The sequence below is a fragment of the Pyricularia grisea genome, chromosome I, assembly GCF_004355905.1.
Source record: "Pyricularia grisea strain NI907 chromosome I, whole genome shotgun sequence".
Classification (NCBI taxonomy): Eukaryota; Fungi; Ascomycota; class Sordariomycetes; order Magnaporthales; family Pyriculariaceae; genus Pyricularia; species Pyricularia grisea.
The window spans coordinates 2,134,897-2,154,238 of NC_044973.1; the positions used below are offsets into that span (position 1 = coordinate 2,134,897).

The following is a 19,342-nucleotide window of genomic DNA, read 5'->3' on the forward strand; positions in this document are numbered from 1 at the left end:
AAAAATCTCGTTTGCGCAAAATATGTACATTGACTTTGGTTGCAGGTAGATATTGCATTCTGAAACTAGAACTAGCCGTCAGTGGTACTGCACGTTACCGGCCCCGGCAAGAACAGCGTTTCCACTCATTCAATCCACCCGCAACGTGCCTGCCTGCTGCCATCGTGTCGTGCGCGGCTGAATCCGTCTATTGATTCACAGTCATCGCCACCAACAAAAAGCCTGCCTTACAACCAACCTACCTTACCTATCCTTACCTTGACTACCTTACCTACTTACCTTACTCTACTATATGTACTTTACCTTACCTTGAACATATCACCTTTTCCAACCTAAAGGCGCTAAAGGTACCTCATTGTAATCCAACGCAATTTGCGCCAATCCGAAATACAACCAACAGGCCGAGATTGCCGCTACATCGCGCAACGCCCTCCGCAAACGGCCTCGAAAACATTCGCCTCCCAACCATCGAAGACGTACCGATTTCCTTACGATCACGGCTTTTGATGCAGCAAAACATACTCGGTATTTCCAATAGGCCCTCGCCTGGCAGATAGCATCCCAAGACCCTGAGGGATTGCTCTGACTCCACAAGCCGACCGATACTCGATCGTCATGACCAGAGACACCCACCGCCGACCATCCGACGCCCAAGATCCCATTGAAGCCGAGATATTTGCCGGACTATGGGAGCATGCCGCCTTTCCACGGCTACCTCGTGATGCTCCATCCGTTCTGGAAGAGCTGGTAGAGGATGTTGAGAATCCCAAAAGGGTTTACACCATCCACCGCGCCAGCCGTCGTCACAATTTCCAGCTCCTTGTTCAAAAGTATGTCGTCTGTCCGCGTTTTTGGCGTAGCCTTCAACTACGGTGTGCTAATTCGTGGGTCCGCAACTATTGTAGATTCATAGTTCAGCTTCGCGATGGCTGTGGCTCGAGTACCTGCAATACTCCGACATGCTTCAGCTGCCGCCGGAGGACAGTTGGTCGAGCACCCCTTAGACGCTACAACACTACGAGCGCGAGGACTATAGCCGTATTTTTGGCAAGCCAAGACAACCCCGAGGCCGCCTTGTGCCCGACTCTTCGTTCACCCAAGACCCCTCCAGCCGCTCTGAATTCTTTGATCTTCTCGAAAGCCTCGAATCAACACCCTCGCTCTCCCCCATCGAAGCTACCCGCAAGCTCAGGTTCTGGTTCGACAGCTCAGTCAACAAGGCATCAGAGGAGGTCTAGCTCAGCGCGAGGAAAGGCATTAGACAACAATGCGAGTAGCAACTCAACGCATGTCGGGGCCCAGGCTTCAACGCAGGTTACGATGACTGAAAAGCACGTCAGTAAAGACTACAGATCTTTTGCAGCTAACATGTTTGGGACTGTTGCATTCAAAATGTTGGAGTGGCTTACCCCAGCAAGTCTGGAGGAGCTATCTAGGAAAGCAAAGGACTATGAAGGGAGGCATGCGGTAGAAGGCTCGGCTGAGAGCAACGCGCCGGTGGACCAATCGAAGAACTCAGGTGCCCAAGTAGACAAGGTCACAGAAAGAGTAGAACTTGTGTCTGGAAATTCGCCTGAGAGCCACGAGGATCACGAAACAGATACCTTGGAAACGGGTCTGGTTTCTGCCCCAGGATCAGTCTCGTCATCCGCATCTTCATCATCTAAGGGATCATCCCACACCTCCAACACTTCATCACCAATTCCTGCCGACGACCAATGCTCTTCTGAGCAGCAACAGGTGCGCGGGGCGAACGGGGATGCGCCGAGGGCTGAGAGGGCGGTCACCAATGGCCACTCTGTGCCTTCGCGGCCTTGCGGTCAGCGCCAAAATTCAAACGCTAGAGTTCGCACTCCTTCCACGAAGCCGAAGCGCAATCTCTCGATTGATAGTTTCCCTTCCGAGCAGGCGGGAGCGGACGAACTTTTCCCGACGACCTTGATTTCTCCTCTTCTGAATGGCATTTCTCAAGAGAAGGGATCTAAGCCAAACCTTAAACCTGGCAACGCAACTATACCGCGGCCTATTTCCCAGCTGTCTAGCACTGGGATTTTTGGAGGCGTGCCTTTGGAAACGATGCCACCACCAAAAACCAACACAACTGAGAATAGGCCAAAGCCAGGCTACAGGAATCCCAACGACACTAATGACAGAAAACGCGAGGGCACCGATCACACAACACGCTCTCCTGGAGGACTCTCAAGCTCAGAAAGATCGTGCCGAGAAGTTTCACCCTGCGACATTGATGACGGCTTTGAGCGTGCGTACAGCCAATTTTTGCCCCAGTCTCTATCGCGGCTTAACCCCGAGATCATCGACATGTTTTGCGATATACTACAGGATGACAGCACTGCCGAATCGCACCTTTTCGAACCTCGTTATGTGTGTCGTCACGACTCGGTCCGAGAAGGCATCTCGCACAAAGGAAAACTCATGCAAAGGAAACAATCTGCTCCCGGGCCGTATCCCTCGGACATGCTGTTGCGATGGATGATGTTCATCGAGCAAAGCTTTTTCTATGTATTGAGCGATCCCCGGCGCCTCATTAGGTCTTTTACCAAGAAAGGACAGTTATTCGATTCCCAAACCATGTGGTATTGCATGTTGAGGATGAGCCGGGTCGCCCCTACAGTGGTAATACATAGTCTCTGGATGGCTGCAGAGGCACTCTTTGTACCACCCAAGTCTGTCCAGTCGCTGCGCTCACCAACTGCAAGACTCTTTCCAAAGCAAGAGAGTTCGCTCACTGATACTGAGGCGGGCATGCTGTTATCTATCTGCATGCACCTTTTGATTGCGGTGGCTCCCTTGACATTTTCAAAGGAGGAACTTCAAGATATGTCTCGCATCCGAGCGCATGGCCTGATCCTGGCGAGGACGGGTGCGGTTTCTCGACCGTCTACCCCATTGTGTTTAGCATATAACGACGCTTTCGCAAACGACCTTGCCATTCGGCTAGCTAGGCGACTCTTCGCTGCCATTACTACTCGCAATTACTTCAACGATATGGTTGCGATGGACCTTGATTCTACTTCAGACGGCGAGTCGCCGGACCTGCCCGATGTTCTTGAGCCTCTTTTTCAGCAACTGGACTTTCTGAATGCCGATACCATGTACATGTTACATTTCAGCATCCCAAGTCGAGCCGTACACGAGATCAGGGCCCCTACTCTACTCCTTGATTGGGCGAGGAACGTCATGCTTCATGAGTGGGATGGGCAGCCGATAGTGCCCGGGGATGGGCCTTTCGGCGGCGCCCTGGCACTTCTCAAGGCCATGCGTGAGTGCTTGAATATTGCCGTGAATCTGTACACCACTAATAGTTTTCACCCTTGCTGACTTTGCCGAACAAAAAAAAAAAACAGACGAAAAGAGACGCCTACTAGTCTTGGCTGACGGTCAGTTTCGTGCCGACTATTTTGCTGATCGGCTCGACGAAGTGGACGTTCCTGTCTCTTGGTTGTCCTTCACTTCGACCAGACAGAAGCGCCACCTCCTGGACTTCCCGTTTATGTTCAGCTCATCAAAGCTCGTGTCATATTTCAGATCCATCAACTTTTCGCGCATGAGTCGTTCATTCGAGGAATCGAACTCACTACACGACAGGATAAGCGCCATAGTCCCACCTAGGGGCAATCTTATCATTAATCCCCACCACAAGAATGTGCTCCAGGATATGTTGAAGGCCGCATCGTCCAAATACTTGGTCCTCAGCATAAGCAGAGAACGTGTATTGGAGGACACTTTTGATCAACTATGGCGAAGGGAAGAGCGTGAGCTTTTACGTCCGCTGAAAGTCAGGCTCGGCGAGGGGAACGGGGAGGAAGGTTTCGACTCTGGTGGCGTCCAGCAAGAGTTCTTTCGCATGGTCATGGCTGAGGCGCTCAATCCCGACTACGGGCTTTTTACGGTTGACGAAAGGACCAAGATGACTTGGTTCCACCCAGGGTCACCCGAGCCGGACTGGAAGTTCGAGCTTATTGGACTGCTCTTTTCTCTAGCCGTCTACAACGGCCTCACCCTTCCGGTTACATTCCCTGAGGCCCTCTACTGCAAACTGCTGGGTGAACCGGTTACGGACCTGCACCACATTTCGGACGGTTGGCCAGAGCTGGCCAGTGGTCTAACCACACTTCTCGACTGGGATGAAAGCGCAGGTTCGGTGGAGGACGTCTTCTCGTTGACGTACGAGTTCTCTGTGTCCATGTTTGGGCAGCCAGTATCTCGCGAGATGGAGAGCGACCAAGACGCGCAATGGCCGTGCTTCCCGAGTAAGTATGCGTTTGGCGGCACGGCGCTATCGTCTTCTTGGTCCTCAGGTACGGCACCGGCGCCGCCACTGCACGAAGGTAACCCTTCGGACGCGCCAGCGGTGACGCGTGACAACCGCAATGCATATGTGGCCGACTATATTCGATACTTGACAGACGTCAGCGTGCGTCCCCAATTTGAGGCCTTTGCGCGGGGTTTCCGGACCTGTCTGGGCACTAAGCCTCTCACGCTGCTGTCACCGCGCCTGCTTCGGTCTGTAGTTGAAGGCGTGCAAGACATTGACGTGGCCGAATTGCGGCGTCATGCTAGGTATGTCGGGTGGGACGCTTCTCACCGGACCGTGAGGGATTTCTGGTCGGTTGTGCGTAAATTCGACGACAGCATGCGGCGCAAGCTGCTCGAGTTCGTCACAGCCTCGGACCGGGTACCTGTTGGCGGGCTTAAGAACCTGCAGTTTGTGATCCAGCGCAACGGCGAGGAGGACGAGGGCGGTCATCTGCCAACCGCGTACACTTGCTATGGAATTCTACTATTGCCGCAATATCGTGATAAGGAGGTTTTACGGGAGAGACTTTGCATGGCACTCGGGAATGCCCAGGGATTTGGGTTTGCTTGATGTATCTCATCTTATCCTCTCTTTTTTATTTTTACTTCTTTTTTACTTTTATATTTTTATCGGGGTTGGTGGGACGAATAATTCTCAGCGATTTCTCTTTCTTTCCTTTGCCGGGCGGAGCGAGGACCCTTTCCTGAGTTCTTCTCGCAGGCTAATTTCGGACAGAGTTTTGTTTTGATTGATGATCATGGGTGGCGATAGCGTTTCATAGAAAGCACACTCTTTCTTGTTTGTCGACAGGAACTGGAGAATGACTATATACAAATTTCATTCAGGGATATCATGTCTCTTGTTGGTTCTACCGGCCTTTCTCGTCGATTTGAAAAAAAAAAGTCTCAAGTCCCGCATGCGATCGTGTTAGTATCAAGGAGGCAAGACTAGAATTATGCAATGTAAACTGGTCTTATATCAGTTCCACTACTAGTTGAGGAGTATTTGTATATGACTTCCACAGTCAATAAACAAGTTAGGTATCTTGAACAATCCTTATGCCAGTCCCCACTTAAATCCCGGCAACTGTGCCTAAGCAGACGATGGCTCAACAAAATGTGCTGTGAATCTGAGACGTTATCATCAAGATTTATGTTCAACTAACATCATGAAGGAATAACTCAGCTTGCCCCAGAAAATTGAGTGAGGGGGAAGAAAAAGGAGGGGGGAAAAGAAGAAAAGACAAGGAAATGAAAAAGAAACAGGAAGGTATCCTCAAACTCCAGAAATGTCATGAAAATCAGATGCTGTGAACCATGAGTAATGGAGAAGCACAAAAGAAACTCGCTAGTAACAGAAAATTGGTCTCAGATCCTGGTATACCGCCGTTTCCGCTTGCCGCAGTGGTAAAAAAAGGTTGTTTCCTCACGATTGCATCTTGACATAATTGCTTGGGAAAGTACCATGCCTGGTACCTATCATGCCGGTCCTGTTCAAAGGGAAAAGCAGGTTTAAAAAAAAAAAAAAAGGCAAATTAGCGTAAGTGAATTATTCTTTCCATTCCACGAGATACGGGACGGGAAGAACCTACCACCAATCATTATCACTGTCTGTCTTCTTGACCACTGTGATAATCTCACCCTTCTTGAAACCGAGGTCTCCTGGTTGGTCGGCTTCGAAGGTGAAGAGGGCTACGGCCTGGTTCTTTTGGAGCAGTGCCTGCTTGCTGGCAAAATTGGGCTTCGGAGCAACCGGAGGTTTTGGGCCACGAGACCCGGCGGCACCAGCAGCAGCAGAGGCACCAAATGCCGAAGTGGTCCTCGCATCGTTCACGGTGTTCGACCTTGATACTCCAGCTGCGCCGAATCGGGGAGGCTCGTATACATCGCTGTTGTTGGAGGTATTGTGCTGCCATGTTGCAGACCGCTTCGGCGCACCAAACTCACTGGCCCCTGCTCCCGCATCTCTCGACGATGCTGCCTCCCCGTGCGCGCTTCCCCTCCGACCCTCCCAGACAACGTTATCGCGGTGGCTGTCGTACTGGGGAGTATCATTGTACATGCCGTCGTTGAAGGACCCGCTGCGGCCGGCGCCACTGAAGGCGCGCGAGGTGAGGATGTTGATGAGCGGAGCGGCGGCCGGGGGAGCCCGCTCTCCGCCCGTCAGTAGCTCCTGCGCGCTGATGGGGCGGCCGTACATCTTGGTGTTTGCGTCCTTGCGCTCGACGATGGCAGAGCCCTCGAGCGAGACACCGGCGAACAAACCCTTGGTCTTTGAGTAGCTGAAGATGCCCGCGACGCTGCGCAAACTGGCGGCGCCGGCGGCCTCGGCGTTGCGACCGACGGGGCCGGCGGCGATGGAGACGTTGCCGCCGAGGGTCAGGCTGCCGCTCTGGCTGAAGGTCTTGACGGCGGCGGCATCATTAAGGATAAACACAAAGTCGGTCAGCTCGAAGCCGATCTGTCCGCCCACGCCGGCGCCGCCCGTGGCGATGGCGCTCGGGGCGCTCCACGAGCCATCCGGAAGGCGGGCGATCACAAGACCACTGCCGAACCGAGCACTGCCCACAAAACCAGCCTTGATGACGGTGAGGATGGCAAGTCCCTTTTGTTGTGATAGGATGATGCAAAGAGTTAGTTCGTGTCTGGTGAGGAATTTTGGATGGCAGCGACCGCGCGGACTTGGAATAAGGACTTACCTTGGCCTCTGCCAAAATGTGTGGCGGTATGACCTTGTCGGGACCATATGCTTGGCGCGGATCGATAAAAGACGCCAAAATCTTGCCGCATTTCTTGCACTCCGCTAAAGATTAAATTAGGGGGAAACTCTTGAATCAGTTTGACGCCGGCGTTATTTTGGTTATTGTAGGGTTGTAGCCAAAGAAGAACATAAAATGGAGCAAATGTTGGTGGTGAGTATGTCTGCCGGAAGGTCGGCATTCTCGGAATTTCAGGCAATGAAAAGGTCCAAGTGACTTACACGCCATAGACGATGGGAGAGGATTGTTGATGCCCATCGTGAAGGATTTAATTGTTTCAAACTAGAAAGAAACTAATGAAACCTCACACTCTCTATCAATACGGAGACGGTCGCCAGCCCAGTCGGTTAGATTCTTCAGCAACTTTGCCTACGTCTGGGGACGGATTGTGTGAGGGGAAAGGCACGATTAGATCAACAAGAGTGACCGTGACTTCTTTTGACAGCTAGCTAAGGTACCCAAGTTGGTGGGGTTGTGAGCCTCAATGAGCCTGGGCAAACATCAGCGCCCAGCCTCAGGAATTCCCGTCTTTCATGAGTGGAATGTGGAACCTCCGGAACCTATCTAAATGGCACTTGAAATGGGGTGGGTGTTGGGGGGGGAAAGGAGATATCATCACGAGACGCGCTTCAAATGGTATTTATCCTGCAGGGGGCGTTTGGACAAAAGTCTAGTCTAGATGCTATAAGAGTAAAGTACAGTAGGTGCAGGTACTTGTTTTTTTTTTTTTTTTTTTTTTTTTTTCCACACCTTATTTGGCACGCTAAGATGCTTCAGAATAGAAAAAGAGACGGGGTTCGCAACCGTTTCCGTGTAGATGGATACGTAATACGTCACTACGTTATGCACCTACATAACGGACTGACCCCGCCTACCCTAGCATAAGGTAGGTAGGTACCTAGGTAACGTACCTACCTACTGAACGTTATATAAAAAGTACCTGCCTGAGAGGTACATTTTTTACCTAAGGAAGGTAGCTTGTATATATATACTGCAATTGCAATTAATGGTTCCTTCCTTTCCCATTGCGCGTAATCATGTAAGCTGTGTGTACGGAGTTTTACTGCGTAAAGGGCACTAGCCATTATTTATCTATGCCAGCCGGACTCGGATGTTGAACAAAATCCCGGACTCCATCAGTACCTACCCTACCTACCTACCCTCCCCCTACCACGTAGGTAGGGATGGTAGCTTGATGGACCCATGGTGTGGTATCCACTGCATTCTACCATTATTTGGTTCTTGTGCCGATATCGTTCTTTCTCGCAACTCGCGTGCATCTGATCAGCTAGACCAGTATTTAGCGCGTCAGAATTTCATTTCATGCTTCCGTCCGATCGAATCCCATGTCGTTTCCAGAAGGAAAGTTTTCAGCCGAAAGATGCAACTCTCAAAACCCAGCTATCGCAAAACTCGGAATTTTTCTGGTCATCGCAAGCATGGTCATCAAGCTGATGGAACAACTGGACATGTTTATCACGGTATCTATCAACTGCAATACCTTTTCTTCCAAGATTCTGCCTGGCTTCGAGTCAAGCAAAACCACAAAAAAGCAGAGCATATTATCCACAATCCACAGTATATACACCTACTTACTGTAGATGGTGTTGTTGTACATGGCAAACTCCCCCACTCATGCGATTCACCTTAACTTTGTGCCGAAACATGTATACAGAGTTTAAGCACATCTAACATATCTTGTTACGGCGGGCCACCCAAGAACGCCGTCTTTTAAGCTCAAGCAAGGCTTGACTTTAATACTATTATCGATAATCGATTCACTGAAGCAGCGTTGGAATCGCCCTTGGGGTTCGTCGCGGTCACTGATTTTTTTTTACTTGGCGCCATTCGTCCGAAAGCCATATACATGATCATACTACCTTCCCTACCTACCTACGTTACCTACCTACTTACCTTACCTACTAGTACCCAAGTTAGCTAGCTTGTTTGGTCTTTGAGGTGTCTCGGCCAATATGTGTTTACTATACTTTGGCCTCGCCGCCCTGCTCTTCAGATATCCAACCTGTCCGGTTAATCTTGTTCCACCAACGCCTTCCGTAACCACCGCAGCTCTGCCGCGCCTAGCTCCCGAACTCGAAGTCGCCGAGGGACATCGAGTCGACGACAGCGAAATGCTCCTACCACTGGCGAACAGTGTCACGGCTGCGGCAGGGTCAGTTCTCGTGGCTGCCTCGGTGGCGGCGGCACAGAATGTGGTGCCTTTTGTGAACCCGGCTGTGCCAACAGGCGTTCCAATACCCGGCAACTATACCGGCGTCCTCCGGCCTCGTGTGCATTTCACCCCACCGCAGCATTTTATGAACGATCCGAACGGCATGTTTAGGGACGCAAACGGTATATGGCATGTCTACTACCAATACAACCCGACAGGTCTGGTCGCAGGAAACCAGCATTGGGGACATGCCACAAGCCAAGACCTCTATCACTGGAACAACCAGAAAATCGCCATATTTCCACCCGAGGAGACTATTTTCGCCTACTCGGGTAGCATAGTCGTCGATGTCAACAACACATCAAAGTTCTTTCCCCCTGGGAAGAAAGATGGAGTTGTCGCCATTCTGACATTAGCTCAATATATGGAAGACGGGACCGCTGGTCCTCAAACTCAAGCCCTAGCCTACTCAATGGACGGTGGCTTCACATTCGAGTACTACAATAAGAACCCAGTCATCGCAGGCACTAGCAGCCAGTTCCGTGACCCCAAAGTCTTTTGGTACCAACCGCCTCCGGGCTCGCAGTTTATGCAAGGATACTGGGTCATGGCCGTTGCTTACTCTCAGGAATTTGCCGTCGGCATCTACACCAGCCCCGACCTACGAGACTGGACGCCCAGGTCAAACTTCACTAACCGTGGACTGTTGGGGGCCCAATACGAATGCCCAGGGATTGTCAAGATGCCCATAAAGGACGGCGTCGGCGGCCCGGTCATCGGCGAGGCGTACGTCCTCATCGTATCGGTGCAGCCCGGTGCACCACTCGGAGGTTCCGTAACCCAGTATTTCCCTGGCAAATTCAACGGCACACACTTTTTTCCTTTCGACGACGCCACCCGCCTTACCGACTTTGCCAAGGACAACTACGCAGCCCAGTATTTTGAGGGCGTGCCATCAAACATGAATGCCGTCAACATGGGATGGGCCAGCAACTGGGCTTACGCACAGTCGACACCAACCGGCCAGCTTGAGGGCTGGAGGGGCGGCCTTACCCTGCCGCGATCAAACTACCTGACAAAGGCTCCAAGGATTGGCTGGATCATGGTCGACGAGCCATATGACTTGACGCCCGTGCTCGCTGTCGACCCTAAGGACGGAGACTGCGAGCTGGCAGAGGCCGACTCGAAATCCGTCGATATGACAGCCTGGAACTCTGGGGCTTTCCTGCTCGACGTGCTCGTCACGGGCCTCGAGTTCAAAAAGCTCAACCCCGACGCTTCTCTCAACTTTACTCTATCGGCCCCTGGAAATTCGAGCGAGTCACTCAAATTTGGCATGTTCTTTGCCGGAGATATGCCCTTCTTCATAGACCGGGCTGGTGCACGAAGCCTGTTCCAAGACAACGTCTTTTTCACCGACAAATTCTCGACGGCTGATGTGTGGGACACGAGGCCAGGGTCAAATTGGACGTTGAGGGCAATCATTGACAGATCGATAGCAGAGTTCTTTGTGGATGGAGGGATACACTCAGCGACTGTTTTGATCTTTCCAACCCAACCGCTAACGGTGCTGGGTGTGCAGAGCGGTGGGCTGAATACAGGCGCAAAGGTCACCCTCTCAGTCAGGCCGCTGCAAGATACTTGGGTGCAAAATGGACGGTCACCGAGCTGTGATGCTGACAGCGGTGACGATGACGCATAATGAAGTTTTATGTTTGGGAAAGTTGCGACCATTAAGCAGTGTATTGCATACGGCATAGCTGAGTACATTTTACTGTTTTTTTTTCTTTCACTTGTCTTGTACTGTCCGTCTACAATACAGTATTGTCACGTATTATCACATCGTCGCACATTGATCTTTACATGCTAAACAGGTTCTATTCGTCATTGCCAGGTCCAAACCTGACCCTATTTCACAAATATTCGAAGATAGCCACAACCTGCTATTGATAGAAATAGCAGAATGGCCCCTTGGTCGTGTCCATGACCTCTCTAATGGTGACTGATGGTCCAACATAACCGAGATCTAGCACGTCATCAACGCTCGTGAGTGGGCTGGGAAGTTCGTTCCACCAAGTCTGGTGTGCATACAAATCCTTTCCCAGATCAATATAGCGCGTTGAAGAGTCGAGTTGTTGCCTGTTGTTTCGTGGTGTTCGGGCTGGTTAGTCAAGTCTTGTTTTCGCCGGTGGAAAGCGTATAAAACCTCACCATGAAGTCCACATCCTATCCATCTGTCCATGGTGTACATAGAAGGCAGGATCTCAGGGGCGACAAAGAAGTCACCGCCAGGATCGCCACTAATCATAAAAGGTTAGCACTACGACGCCAAAGAATCAACTCCAGCCAAGATGATGAACGACTTGGACTTGCCCTATCACATAGCGCCCACCGCCATGGGGCCCAATGTCTCCAGACAGAGCCACACCCTCGGCCAGGAAACGATAAGAGGCAATGTCAGGCTTGTACAGCATGTTCAGCACGGTCGAGTAGTTGGCAAAGCGCATGTTGACATCCGGCCCGACATCCCTCTTGAGCGGCCTCGGGTTGTCACCAAGACCACCCATGGGACCGGGTGGCACGTTGGTCAGGGCGACGGGGCCGAGGGTGATGGTCATGTTGCCAAACGGATCCTTCGGTGACAGGGCCGCCGCCAAGGCCCGGGGGGACAGCTGGATGGTGGGTGCATTCGTCCCCGGAGGCGGTGCGATGATGGGACCTTCGTGCGGGATGGCGGCGCCGTTGCCGCCGAGGCTTTACGGATTGCCGTTGAAAATTGGCGACTTCTCAGGGGCGAGTGGCATACTTGGCCCAGTCCCAGTACGATTGGTAGCTCTTGTACGCGCACTTCTCCCTGAGGGCCCGCTCGGAGTTGAAGACGAACCACCGATTGGACGTCGAGCGTCTTTTAGATGTGCAAAACGTTGACTAGCCAAGTGCGGGGTGCTACGTTAGCATGACTTTGAATTGGTATGCAAATGATATGGCTTTGGTTAGTACACAAAAGGTGGCTTACACGCGACTTTGCTCCAGGGGCAACTTCCTGAGGCGTCTTGGCGGGGAGTCTCATAAGGCCCTTGACAGCGTTGACATGGTCAAGCCTTTCCTCCTTGGTCAGATCTCCACTGACGTACGTAAATAAACAAGTACAGTTAGCCTTTGTTTGGTTTTTATCCTGGCTGATTTTATTTGAGACTCTCTCGAGAACCTTTGCCTGTTTTCTTTTTCTATTACTTACTACTCTTTACGAATAGCCACATTGGCCGCCGTGCAGGTGGAATCGGCAGGTTTGTAATGGTCGCCCTTTTCCTGTCGCTCTTTTGTTGTCTGCCCATGCACCTGGCCAGGAAACCGTCAATCCAGGTACGCTTTCAGCATTTTCGTGGCGCACACCTTGTCACCTCTATTCTGTACCAAATTGCTATACTAATAAACCAGATCTCACAAAAAAAAAGGGCCTGTAACTAAGTGTTATGCCAACGCGCATCCCAACTGCAGGTGCTTACTACCTTTTCACTGTGCAAATGGGATCATCTACTGCCTGCATGGCTCATGACTACTCAAAGACATTGACCGGTCAACACTTTTCTCTATACCAATAGAAAAGAGGCGCAAAGGGCCTATGTTGCCCTCTTGAAAGCTAACCAAATATAAGGGCCACCGATCGACCTGAGCCATGGCATAAACAGCCCTATCAAGGGAACTGCGGATCTGCCGATTCCACGTGCGCGAAGTGACTGGCGTTTTGTTTGGCTTCCGCAGAAAAAAAGAACAACCACCTCCCTCCTCACCAACACGCATGCGTCCTCACCAGTGTTTTTCTTATTGTGATAGGTGCCGGCCCAGCACCCCAGCCAAATGTTCCGTCAACAGGAACAAGGAGATCGCCGTGGCGGGCGTGGGTATGGTGAGGAAATATAGCAGCAGCTTCGTCTTCGAGACAGCACAATATATGAAGGCTCCGCAGACCGATGTATTTGCGCTTGTGTAGAGGACGAGGAGGAATAGCATCGGAGACATATTTTGAAGGAGCCTGGCTGCTCTTAATCCAGTACTGTTGGTCCATGTCACTTCGACTTCAACTTTTCCTGAACCGCCCTCCCAAACCCTCCCGGCGAGAGCGAAAACATATCCTTGAGGTCGCCAGCCAGCACCTCAGGCCTCTCGGTCGCAGGGAAGTGACCACCCTTCTCATGCGCCCTCTCAAAAACAACAGGCCCTAGAGTCCTCCCAGAAGAAATGAGAGCACCCATGTCGCGCGGGAACGACGAGAGACCTAGCGGCACAGCCCCGTTCCACCTCTTTGACTCCTTGATGCCCCTACTGTCCCTGCCGAATCCGTCCGCCCCCATCTTGTCCTCGTAGTAGATGCGCACGCTGGCGGCCGGTCCCGGTCGGGAGAAGACGTACAGCGAGGCCCAGGTGAGGACTTCGTCGTCGGTCCAGCGGTAGTCGTCGTCGCTCCATCCTATCAGCTTCTCGTACTGCCACGCCAGCATCGCGACGGGGCTGTCGGCGAGGGCGAAGCCAATGGTTGCGGGCTTGGTGGACTGCTGGAGGTTATAGCCCATGCCATTGTCCATGATCTTCTTGACGTTTGCCACCATGGCCTTCTCGGATGCCGTGTGTGGGGTGAGCAGGGCGCGGAGGTACAAGATGGGATGCTGGAGCAGGGTAGGGGGATCTGCGAGGATCATGTTGATGTGTGAGGCGAGGACGTTTTCCGGATACAGTTGATCAAGGGCCCGTGTGATCCTGTAACCCCAATCACCACCTTGAGTGACTTTTGAGGAGTAAAGTTGCGAACATAGACAGTAAGGATCAGCCAAGATGTTTTCAGCAACGATTGTAAGTGTGTACAACGTAAAACGGCCTTACTCACCATACTTGTCGTAACCGAGCCGTAGCATTACCTTGTGTGCTGCCTCGGCGTACTTTCTGCCATTGAAGCCAGGCTTGGTGACCTCTTCAGAGAAGCCAAAGTTTGGAAGTGACGGTGCTACCACATGAAAAGACGGCTCTCCCACATTTTGAGATGTAAGTAACGGGAGTAATTTCCTGACTTCCCAGAAGCCACCAGGCCCTAACGATTAAGAGCGAGCGGTTAGCCATTATTACGAAGTCGGGACTAAAAGAAAAAAAAGAAACAGACGAACATCCATGACAAAACAACAGCGGGATGGCATTCTCATCTTGGCTCCGGTGATGAATAAAGTGCATCTCCATGCTGCCAAACCCATCGACGTCGACGCTGGTTGTGAACTGAGGAATCTTGTTGAGTTCCGCCTCTGCCGCACGCCAGTCGAAGCCTTCCCTCCAGCGTGCCACGAGACGCTTCACGTCCGCCCGAGGGCTTCCGCGCTCCCAGTCGTTGGAGAAGGCCGTTTCCGGCGGCAGGGACGCGGCATTCAGTTTGGCTTTGAGCTTTGCGAGCTCTCCCTCGGGTACTGCTATCTTGAAAGGGCGGATTTCTGACATGATTTCTTGAGTGGGCTTTTTGTTGTTTTTTTTGTGGGATCCTAAATGTGAAAAAATAAAGGGATGCGCTGGGGTAAGAGGCTTGGAGTGGTTCGATGAGAATAAAGTACGTCAATCATATGCTTGTGTTGCCTAGCTATACGAAGAAATTGTTATATACCTACCTTAGGTAGCTACATACCTAGGTATGATGTAGATGTCATGTCGTAATATCAAGCTCTAAAGTGGTGATTACAAATTAACCTGCTCGCAGTAAACTCGGTTTCCGAGTTGAGTGTAACAAAGAGGAAAGATCGCTCAAGATTGCTGCTTCTTTTCGGGCCAAGTTGCCAATTAAAGCTAAGGAATGCACGTCAGAGTGAGTAGGTACCTACCTACCTACCTACATACATGTACTTATTCACGAAACGGCAGGATACCCTATTGGGCTTGGATGCGGGGGTTACAGGCGGGTCTTTTAAAAGGGGTTTTTTGCAGTCAAAGAAATGTGTACCGAGACATATCGAATTGATCAAAAACCCGACGTTTATCGCTGGTTTTCGCTGAGCTGCAGTATTACCATGTCAATGGATTGGCGCTTCCAAGTCAAAAACCAACGCATGATACACGGTCCTGTCGAGTGTCGACTCTCTCACCCATCGAGAATGCAATTTGAGCTAATCACATAAAGTCATCCTCCCAGTCCTCGGACCTGTTTTGGTTGCTCGATGCTTCCATGTTCTCCTCGGCAAATATGTCGTCGTAGGCGTGGTCCTTTTGGTACTTCTTTTCCTTTCTCTCCCTGGCGATCCTAGCCTCTTCCTTTTTCTGTGGATTGTTAGTATCAAGAAGCTGGCTGGCGGACTGGCTAAGCGCAGCTAGAAGAGAGTCTGGGAGGTGATAACAACTGACCCTCTCTTGTTGTGCAGCTTGTTGTCCCTTCCTGAGCTCCTTGAGGTGATCCTCTTTCTCCTGCCTCAGATCCGGATGCTTCTCGACTTTGGTCTTGTTGAGCCTGTTCACGATGGGGTTCTCCCGCTGCGGGACCAGGACCCTCTTGACCTGTTGTTGACCATGGCATCTCAAAACTCAACATTGTGGTCACAGTCTCTGACGTCCTCGACATCCAAGTGTACGCACCTTCTTTTGGTCCTTGAAACCGACCTGTCCAACAGCCATGCTCCCATCCTTATGGAGGTTTGACCATGGTGTATAGATGACGGTAACATTGTCCTTTTTGTTTCCTTCATGACGCGGCATATATAGGTCAGGCAGGCTGCGTGGGCGGGCGGGTTGAGTGGTTTCCGACAACCTCAAAACATACCCTCGATCGAGTTCGCCTTGGTCAACTGTGCCAGGTCTGTTACGAGAGCTTCTGGGATATTGTCCCATGTCTCGCCCTCGCGCAGCCTCAAGTAGATATGTGCACTTGAGAGCTTATCGGCGTGAAACTGAATAACAAGTGAGCAATTGTGAGAATTTCATCCCATCACATATATCTTATATTTTTTTTCAATAGTCTGAAAAATGATATGGAGGAAGGAAAAAAAGATCTTCTTACCCTAAAGACGCCAGCGCCAGTGCGTTCAGAAGCCAACTTCAGTATATGAACCAAGCACGCCCACTCCGTGAGTCGGTGCCCCGCTGAGACTCTCCCAGACACACTCACCAGACATCCTCTTCCCAGCCATGCTTAATGAGGTCCTCATCTAAAATTTGAAGAACACCAAAAATTAGGAGAGGGGACCGATTATATTTAACCACAGGTCGGAATATCAGCGTACGCACTTTCGAATTTGTCTTTGCCCACATAAATATAAGCCGAGGGCTCAACGACGTTCGAGGTGAAATAATAAACCATGGCTGCGACAATCGTTGAGTAGTGACAAAAACTTCGTCTGACTAGCTGACTTGGGAATCTATGAATTCATGAGATAATTGTACTCGAACCCTCCTTTTTTGCTGAGAGCTTAGAATTATTGCTTCAAAATTATGAGAAAGCCGCGATGGATTTCGGAGGATAATTGAGGCTTGAGCAAGTGACAACTGCACATACACTGTGCACATCTGGGAAGACCCAGAGTTGAGTGGGTCAATGAGGAAAGGTGGAACCCAACCTTGCCTCCCTATTGGACAAGACCCTGCGCGGTTTGAATCTCCAAAATTTTGGCGACGTGAAAGTAAAGAACCAAAAGTACTTGCTGCCTTTGAGACAAAGACAAGCTCGACCGAAGAGAGCTAAAAGCCAAAGATCAAAAAACTCTGCGGCGTTTGGGCGCCTCGACTCAATTGCCCAAAAGACAATAATACTCGATAAAACCATACGAGGACAGTCAAAGCTCGACTCGAGTCTACAGCAGTGCCGCCGCCGCTGCTGCAAACAATGGCGCCCAGGCTGCCGTCCCGGTGCTGGTCGGCCTGCCACCTCCAGCAGCGGACATCCCAACTCCTACTCCCACATCTCGACACGGCCGCCTTGAGGAGACCAACTATTAGCCCCTCGGCCGGTCCTTCATCATCATCCTCACACCTCCTGCTGCCCCGAACGACGACCCGCGGTGTCAAGTATGGCTGGAGCAACACCCTCCCGAAGCGCGGCTCCAAGGCGACGAGGTTCAACCAAGTGACGGCCGGCCTGCCCGCACCCACGGCCGGGCCCGCGGCCGCCCTCAAGCGCAAGGAGAACACGACGCCCGTGCGCGCCGGCGTCGTCGCCATCAAGAAGGGCATGACGGCCTTCTTCAGCCGCCGCGGCACCCGCATCCCCTGCACCGTCCTGCAGCTGGATTCGGTCCAGGTCCTGCTCAACAAGACCCGCGAGAACGCCGGCTACTTTGCCGTCCAGGTCGGCGCCGTCCCCAAGCGGCCCTCCACCGCCCTCGCCCCCCAGCTGGGCTACTTTGAGGCCAAGGGCGTCGAGCCCAAGCAGCACGTCGCCGAGTTCCGCGTCCGCAGCGAGCAGGGCCTGCTGCCCGTCGGCGTCCAGCTCCAGCCGGATTGGTTCCACGTTGGGCAGTGGGTCGACGTGCGAGGCACCAGCCGCGGTATGGGTTTCGAAGGTGGCATGAAGAGGCACGGCTTCAGCGGTCAGAACAAGTCGCACGGTAACTCGCTCAACCACCGCACGGGCGGTTCCGTTGGTCCCTCGCAGGGTAGTGGTTCCAGGGTCCACCCTGGCAAGAAGATGCCTGGACGTATGGGAGGTCAGTCGGCGACGGCTCAGAATCTGTCGGTGCTCAAGGTCGACAACGACCTGGGCATCGTGGTCGTCAAGGGCGCCGTTGCGGGCCCCAAGGGCGGCGTGGTCAAGATCCAGGATGCTGTCCTGAAGCCGCCGCCGCCTGAGAAGTGGATCAAGGAGTCCCTCGAGACTCTGATGAAGCGACACCCCAATCACGAAGGCTTCTTGGAGGCTGCCAGGGCCAGGCACTTGGAGCTCAAGGAGGCCAGGCGGACTCACTCTGTCAGGAGGATGGTGTCGCCAGACCAGCCGAGGAGGAATCGTCTCAAGCCCGACCCTGCCGTTTGGGGAGAGTTGGCGCAGCTATGAGAAGAGGAGTGGGTTGTTAAAGGTCCGAATATGTATGGTCATGCATAGGCAATGGCGGACCATGTATTTGTAATATTGTACAGATATATGCAATATTCTTTTTTTGTTGTACAAATGCAAATTCTCAGACGTATCCGAAAATGTGCCACCCATCACATGTGAAAGAATAACAAATCGCCGGAAATTGGCGCTGTGTATTTGCGGTCCTTCCCTTTCCCCCAATTGTCCTCCTCGTAAAACTTTTTTTTCCACCAGCCTACTTCCTGAACCCCCTCGTCTGCGGCGCATCATCCTCATCGTCGTAGTAGTTGTCCAAGCCCTCCCCGATTTGAATACCCTTGAAGGGATCACCGTCGATGAGCAGGTCAATCTTGGAGCCGTCGTCCCTCTCGAGGCTCCACTCCGTCGTCTCAAACATGGCCCTGGACGACGGCCGCCTGCTGGTGAAGCGCATGACGCCCGAGTTCTTGGTGCCCTTGACGGTGAACCAGACGTCGATCTTGCCGTGCATCTGGTTCATCTCGCCCCTGATCCACGGTATCTGCTGCTTAAAGTAGATGTTGTCACCCAGGTACTCGCGCGCGTCCGGGTGGATCCGCAGCGCGTACAGGGTCGACGCCACCACCGGGCTCGACATCTTTTGGTAGTTGAAGATGGCGAGGCTGCTGGCGGCCATGAGGACGAAAAAGATGGGGAGGCTGCGCGACCAACGGTGACCGATTGTTCGGGGATCTGTTTTTTTTCGGGGATTTTGGAAGAGTGTTAACTGGCTTTCTGTTTATATAATTGGTTTTGGTACATAAGAAAGAAAGAAAAAAAACTTACCAGGAAGCTCCCGATCCGCCCGTCTTTCCATTAAGGGACCATCTCCAAGCTTTGGTGAGCTCGCTGCCCCTCGTCTTTGCACCAGTCCAATTGATTTTGAGGCGTTTGTCCTCAGCAATAAGCAGGATCTCCTGCTTGCTATTCTAGAGATCATTTTGACGGGATTTGATGTGGGCGCATTAGGCAAGAGAAAGCTCGCCTAGTTCGGGTTGATTTATGTACCTGAAAGTAACCTAGAGCCTGTTTTGCTACTATGGTCTG

General features: G+C 52.0%; 8 protein-coding genes across 8 annotated transcripts; 3 read left to right on the forward strand and 5 right to left on the reverse strand.

Annotated features, from left to right (window-relative positions):
• Positions 1 to 615: 615 nt before the first annotated feature.
• PgNI_05663 (uncharacterized protein) lies at positions 616 to 4,888 on the forward strand (the record flags this gene model as incomplete). Its single annotated transcript, XM_031125694.1, has 3 exons — positions 616 to 830; positions 906 to 3,280; positions 3,366 to 4,888. 3 exons carry the CDS (start codon positions 616 to 618, stop codon positions 4,886 to 4,888), a joined length of 4,113 nt encoding a protein of 1,370 aa, XP_030982632.1.
• An 855-nt stretch (positions 4,889 to 5,743) lies between these two features.
• PgNI_05664 (uncharacterized protein) lies at positions 5,744 to 7,659 on the reverse strand (the record flags this gene model as incomplete). Its single annotated transcript, XM_031125695.1, has 4 exons — positions 7,298 to 7,659; positions 7,017 to 7,120; positions 5,910 to 6,922; positions 5,744 to 5,807 (listed from the first exon to the last, which is right to left on the reverse strand). The coding sequence occupies exons 1-4, from the start codon at positions 7,332 to 7,334 to the stop codon at positions 5,744 to 5,746; spliced, it is 1,218 nt and encodes a 405-aa protein (XP_030982210.1). The 5' UTR covers positions 7,335 to 7,659.
• Positions 7,660 to 9,049: 1,390 nt separating this feature from the next.
• Positions 9,050 to 10,951, forward strand: PgNI_05665 (uncharacterized protein; the record flags this gene model as incomplete). The annotated part of the gene is made up of 1 exon (XM_031125696.1): positions 9,050 to 10,951. The coding sequence occupies one exon, from the start codon at positions 9,050 to 9,052 to the stop codon at positions 10,949 to 10,951; it is 1,902 nt and encodes a 633-aa protein (XP_030983169.1).
• Positions 10,952 to 11,192: 241 nt separating this feature from the next.
• Positions 11,193 to 11,557, reverse strand: PgNI_05666 (uncharacterized protein; the record flags this gene model as incomplete). The annotated part of the gene is made up of 2 exons (XM_031125697.1): positions 11,193 to 11,410; positions 11,461 to 11,557. 2 exons carry the CDS (start codon positions 11,555 to 11,557, stop codon positions 11,193 to 11,195), a joined length of 315 nt encoding a protein of 104 aa, XP_030982633.1.
• Positions 11,558 to 12,655: 1,098 nt separating this feature from the next.
• PgNI_05667 (uncharacterized protein) lies at positions 12,656 to 14,775 on the reverse strand. Its single transcript, XM_031125698.1, has 3 exons — positions 14,406 to 14,775; positions 14,132 to 14,332; positions 12,656 to 14,032 (listed from the first exon to the last, which is right to left on the reverse strand). The coding sequence occupies exons 1-3, from the start codon at positions 14,725 to 14,727 to the stop codon at positions 13,317 to 13,319; spliced, it is 1,239 nt and encodes a 412-aa protein (XP_030982634.1). The 5' UTR covers positions 14,728 to 14,775; the 3' UTR covers positions 12,656 to 13,316.
• Positions 14,776 to 15,074: 299 nt separating this feature from the next.
• Positions 15,075 to 16,722, reverse strand: PgNI_05668 (uncharacterized protein). Its single transcript, XM_031125699.1, has 6 exons — positions 16,495 to 16,722; positions 16,381 to 16,415; positions 16,031 to 16,157; positions 15,847 to 15,950; positions 15,619 to 15,768; positions 15,075 to 15,534 (listed from the first exon to the last, which is right to left on the reverse strand). Exons 1-6 carry the CDS (start codon positions 16,565 to 16,567, stop codon positions 15,388 to 15,390), a joined length of 636 nt encoding a protein of 211 aa, XP_030982211.1. The 5' UTR covers positions 16,568 to 16,722; the 3' UTR covers positions 15,075 to 15,387.
• A 197-nt stretch (positions 16,723 to 16,919) lies between these two features.
• On the reverse strand, positions 16,920 to 19,284 carry PgNI_05669 (uncharacterized protein). The gene is made up of 2 exons (XM_031125700.1): positions 19,082 to 19,284; positions 16,920 to 18,988 (listed from the first exon to the last, which is right to left on the reverse strand). The coding sequence occupies exons 1-2, from the start codon at positions 19,233 to 19,235 to the stop codon at positions 18,513 to 18,515; spliced, it is 630 nt and encodes a 209-aa protein (XP_030982212.1). The 5' UTR covers positions 19,236 to 19,284; the 3' UTR covers positions 16,920 to 18,512.
• PgNI_05670 (uncharacterized protein) lies at positions 17,090 to 18,256 on the forward strand (the record flags this gene model as incomplete). Its single annotated transcript, XM_031125701.1, has 1 exon — positions 17,090 to 18,256. One exon carries the CDS (start codon positions 17,090 to 17,092, stop codon positions 18,254 to 18,256), a length of 1,167 nt encoding a protein of 388 aa, XP_030982358.1.
• Positions 19,285 to 19,342: the final 58 nt, after the last annotated feature.

Excerpts from the sequence above, each read along its gene's own strand:
- PgNI_05669 (XM_031125700.1), bottom strand. The coding sequence starts at position 19,235 with ATGATCTCTAGAATAGCAAGCAGGAGATCCTGCTTATTGCTGAGGACA. Across the intron at positions 18,989-19,081 it reads GGCGGATCGGGAGCTTCCTG|ATCCCCGAACAATCGGTCAC; the intron begins GTAAGTTTTTTT and ends GAAAAAAAACAG.
- PgNI_05668 (XM_031125699.1), bottom strand. The coding sequence starts at position 16,567 with ATGGTTTATTATTTCACCTCGAACGTCGTTGAGCCCTCGGCTTATATT. Across the intron at positions 16,158-16,380 it reads AGCATGGCTGGGAAGAGGAT|TTTCACGCCGATAAGCTCTC; the intron begins GTCTGGTGAGTG and ends CTTGTTATTCAG. Across the intron at positions 15,535-15,618 it reads AAGCTGCACAACAAGAGAGG|AAAAAGGAAGAGGCTAGGAT; the intron begins GTCAGTTGTTAT and ends AACAATCCACAG.
- PgNI_05667 (XM_031125698.1), bottom strand. The coding sequence starts at position 14,727 with ATGTCAGAAATCCGCCCTTTCAAGATAGCAGTACCCGAGGGAGAGCTC. Across the intron at positions 14,333-14,405 it reads GCTGTTGTTTTGTCATGGAT|GGCCTGGTGGCTTCTGGGAA; the intron begins GTTCGTCTGTTT and ends CTTAATCGTTAG. Across the intron at positions 14,033-14,131 it reads GCTCGGTTACGACAAGTATG|TCACTCAAGGTGGTGATTGG; the intron begins GTGAGTAAGGCC and ends ACTCCTCAAAAG.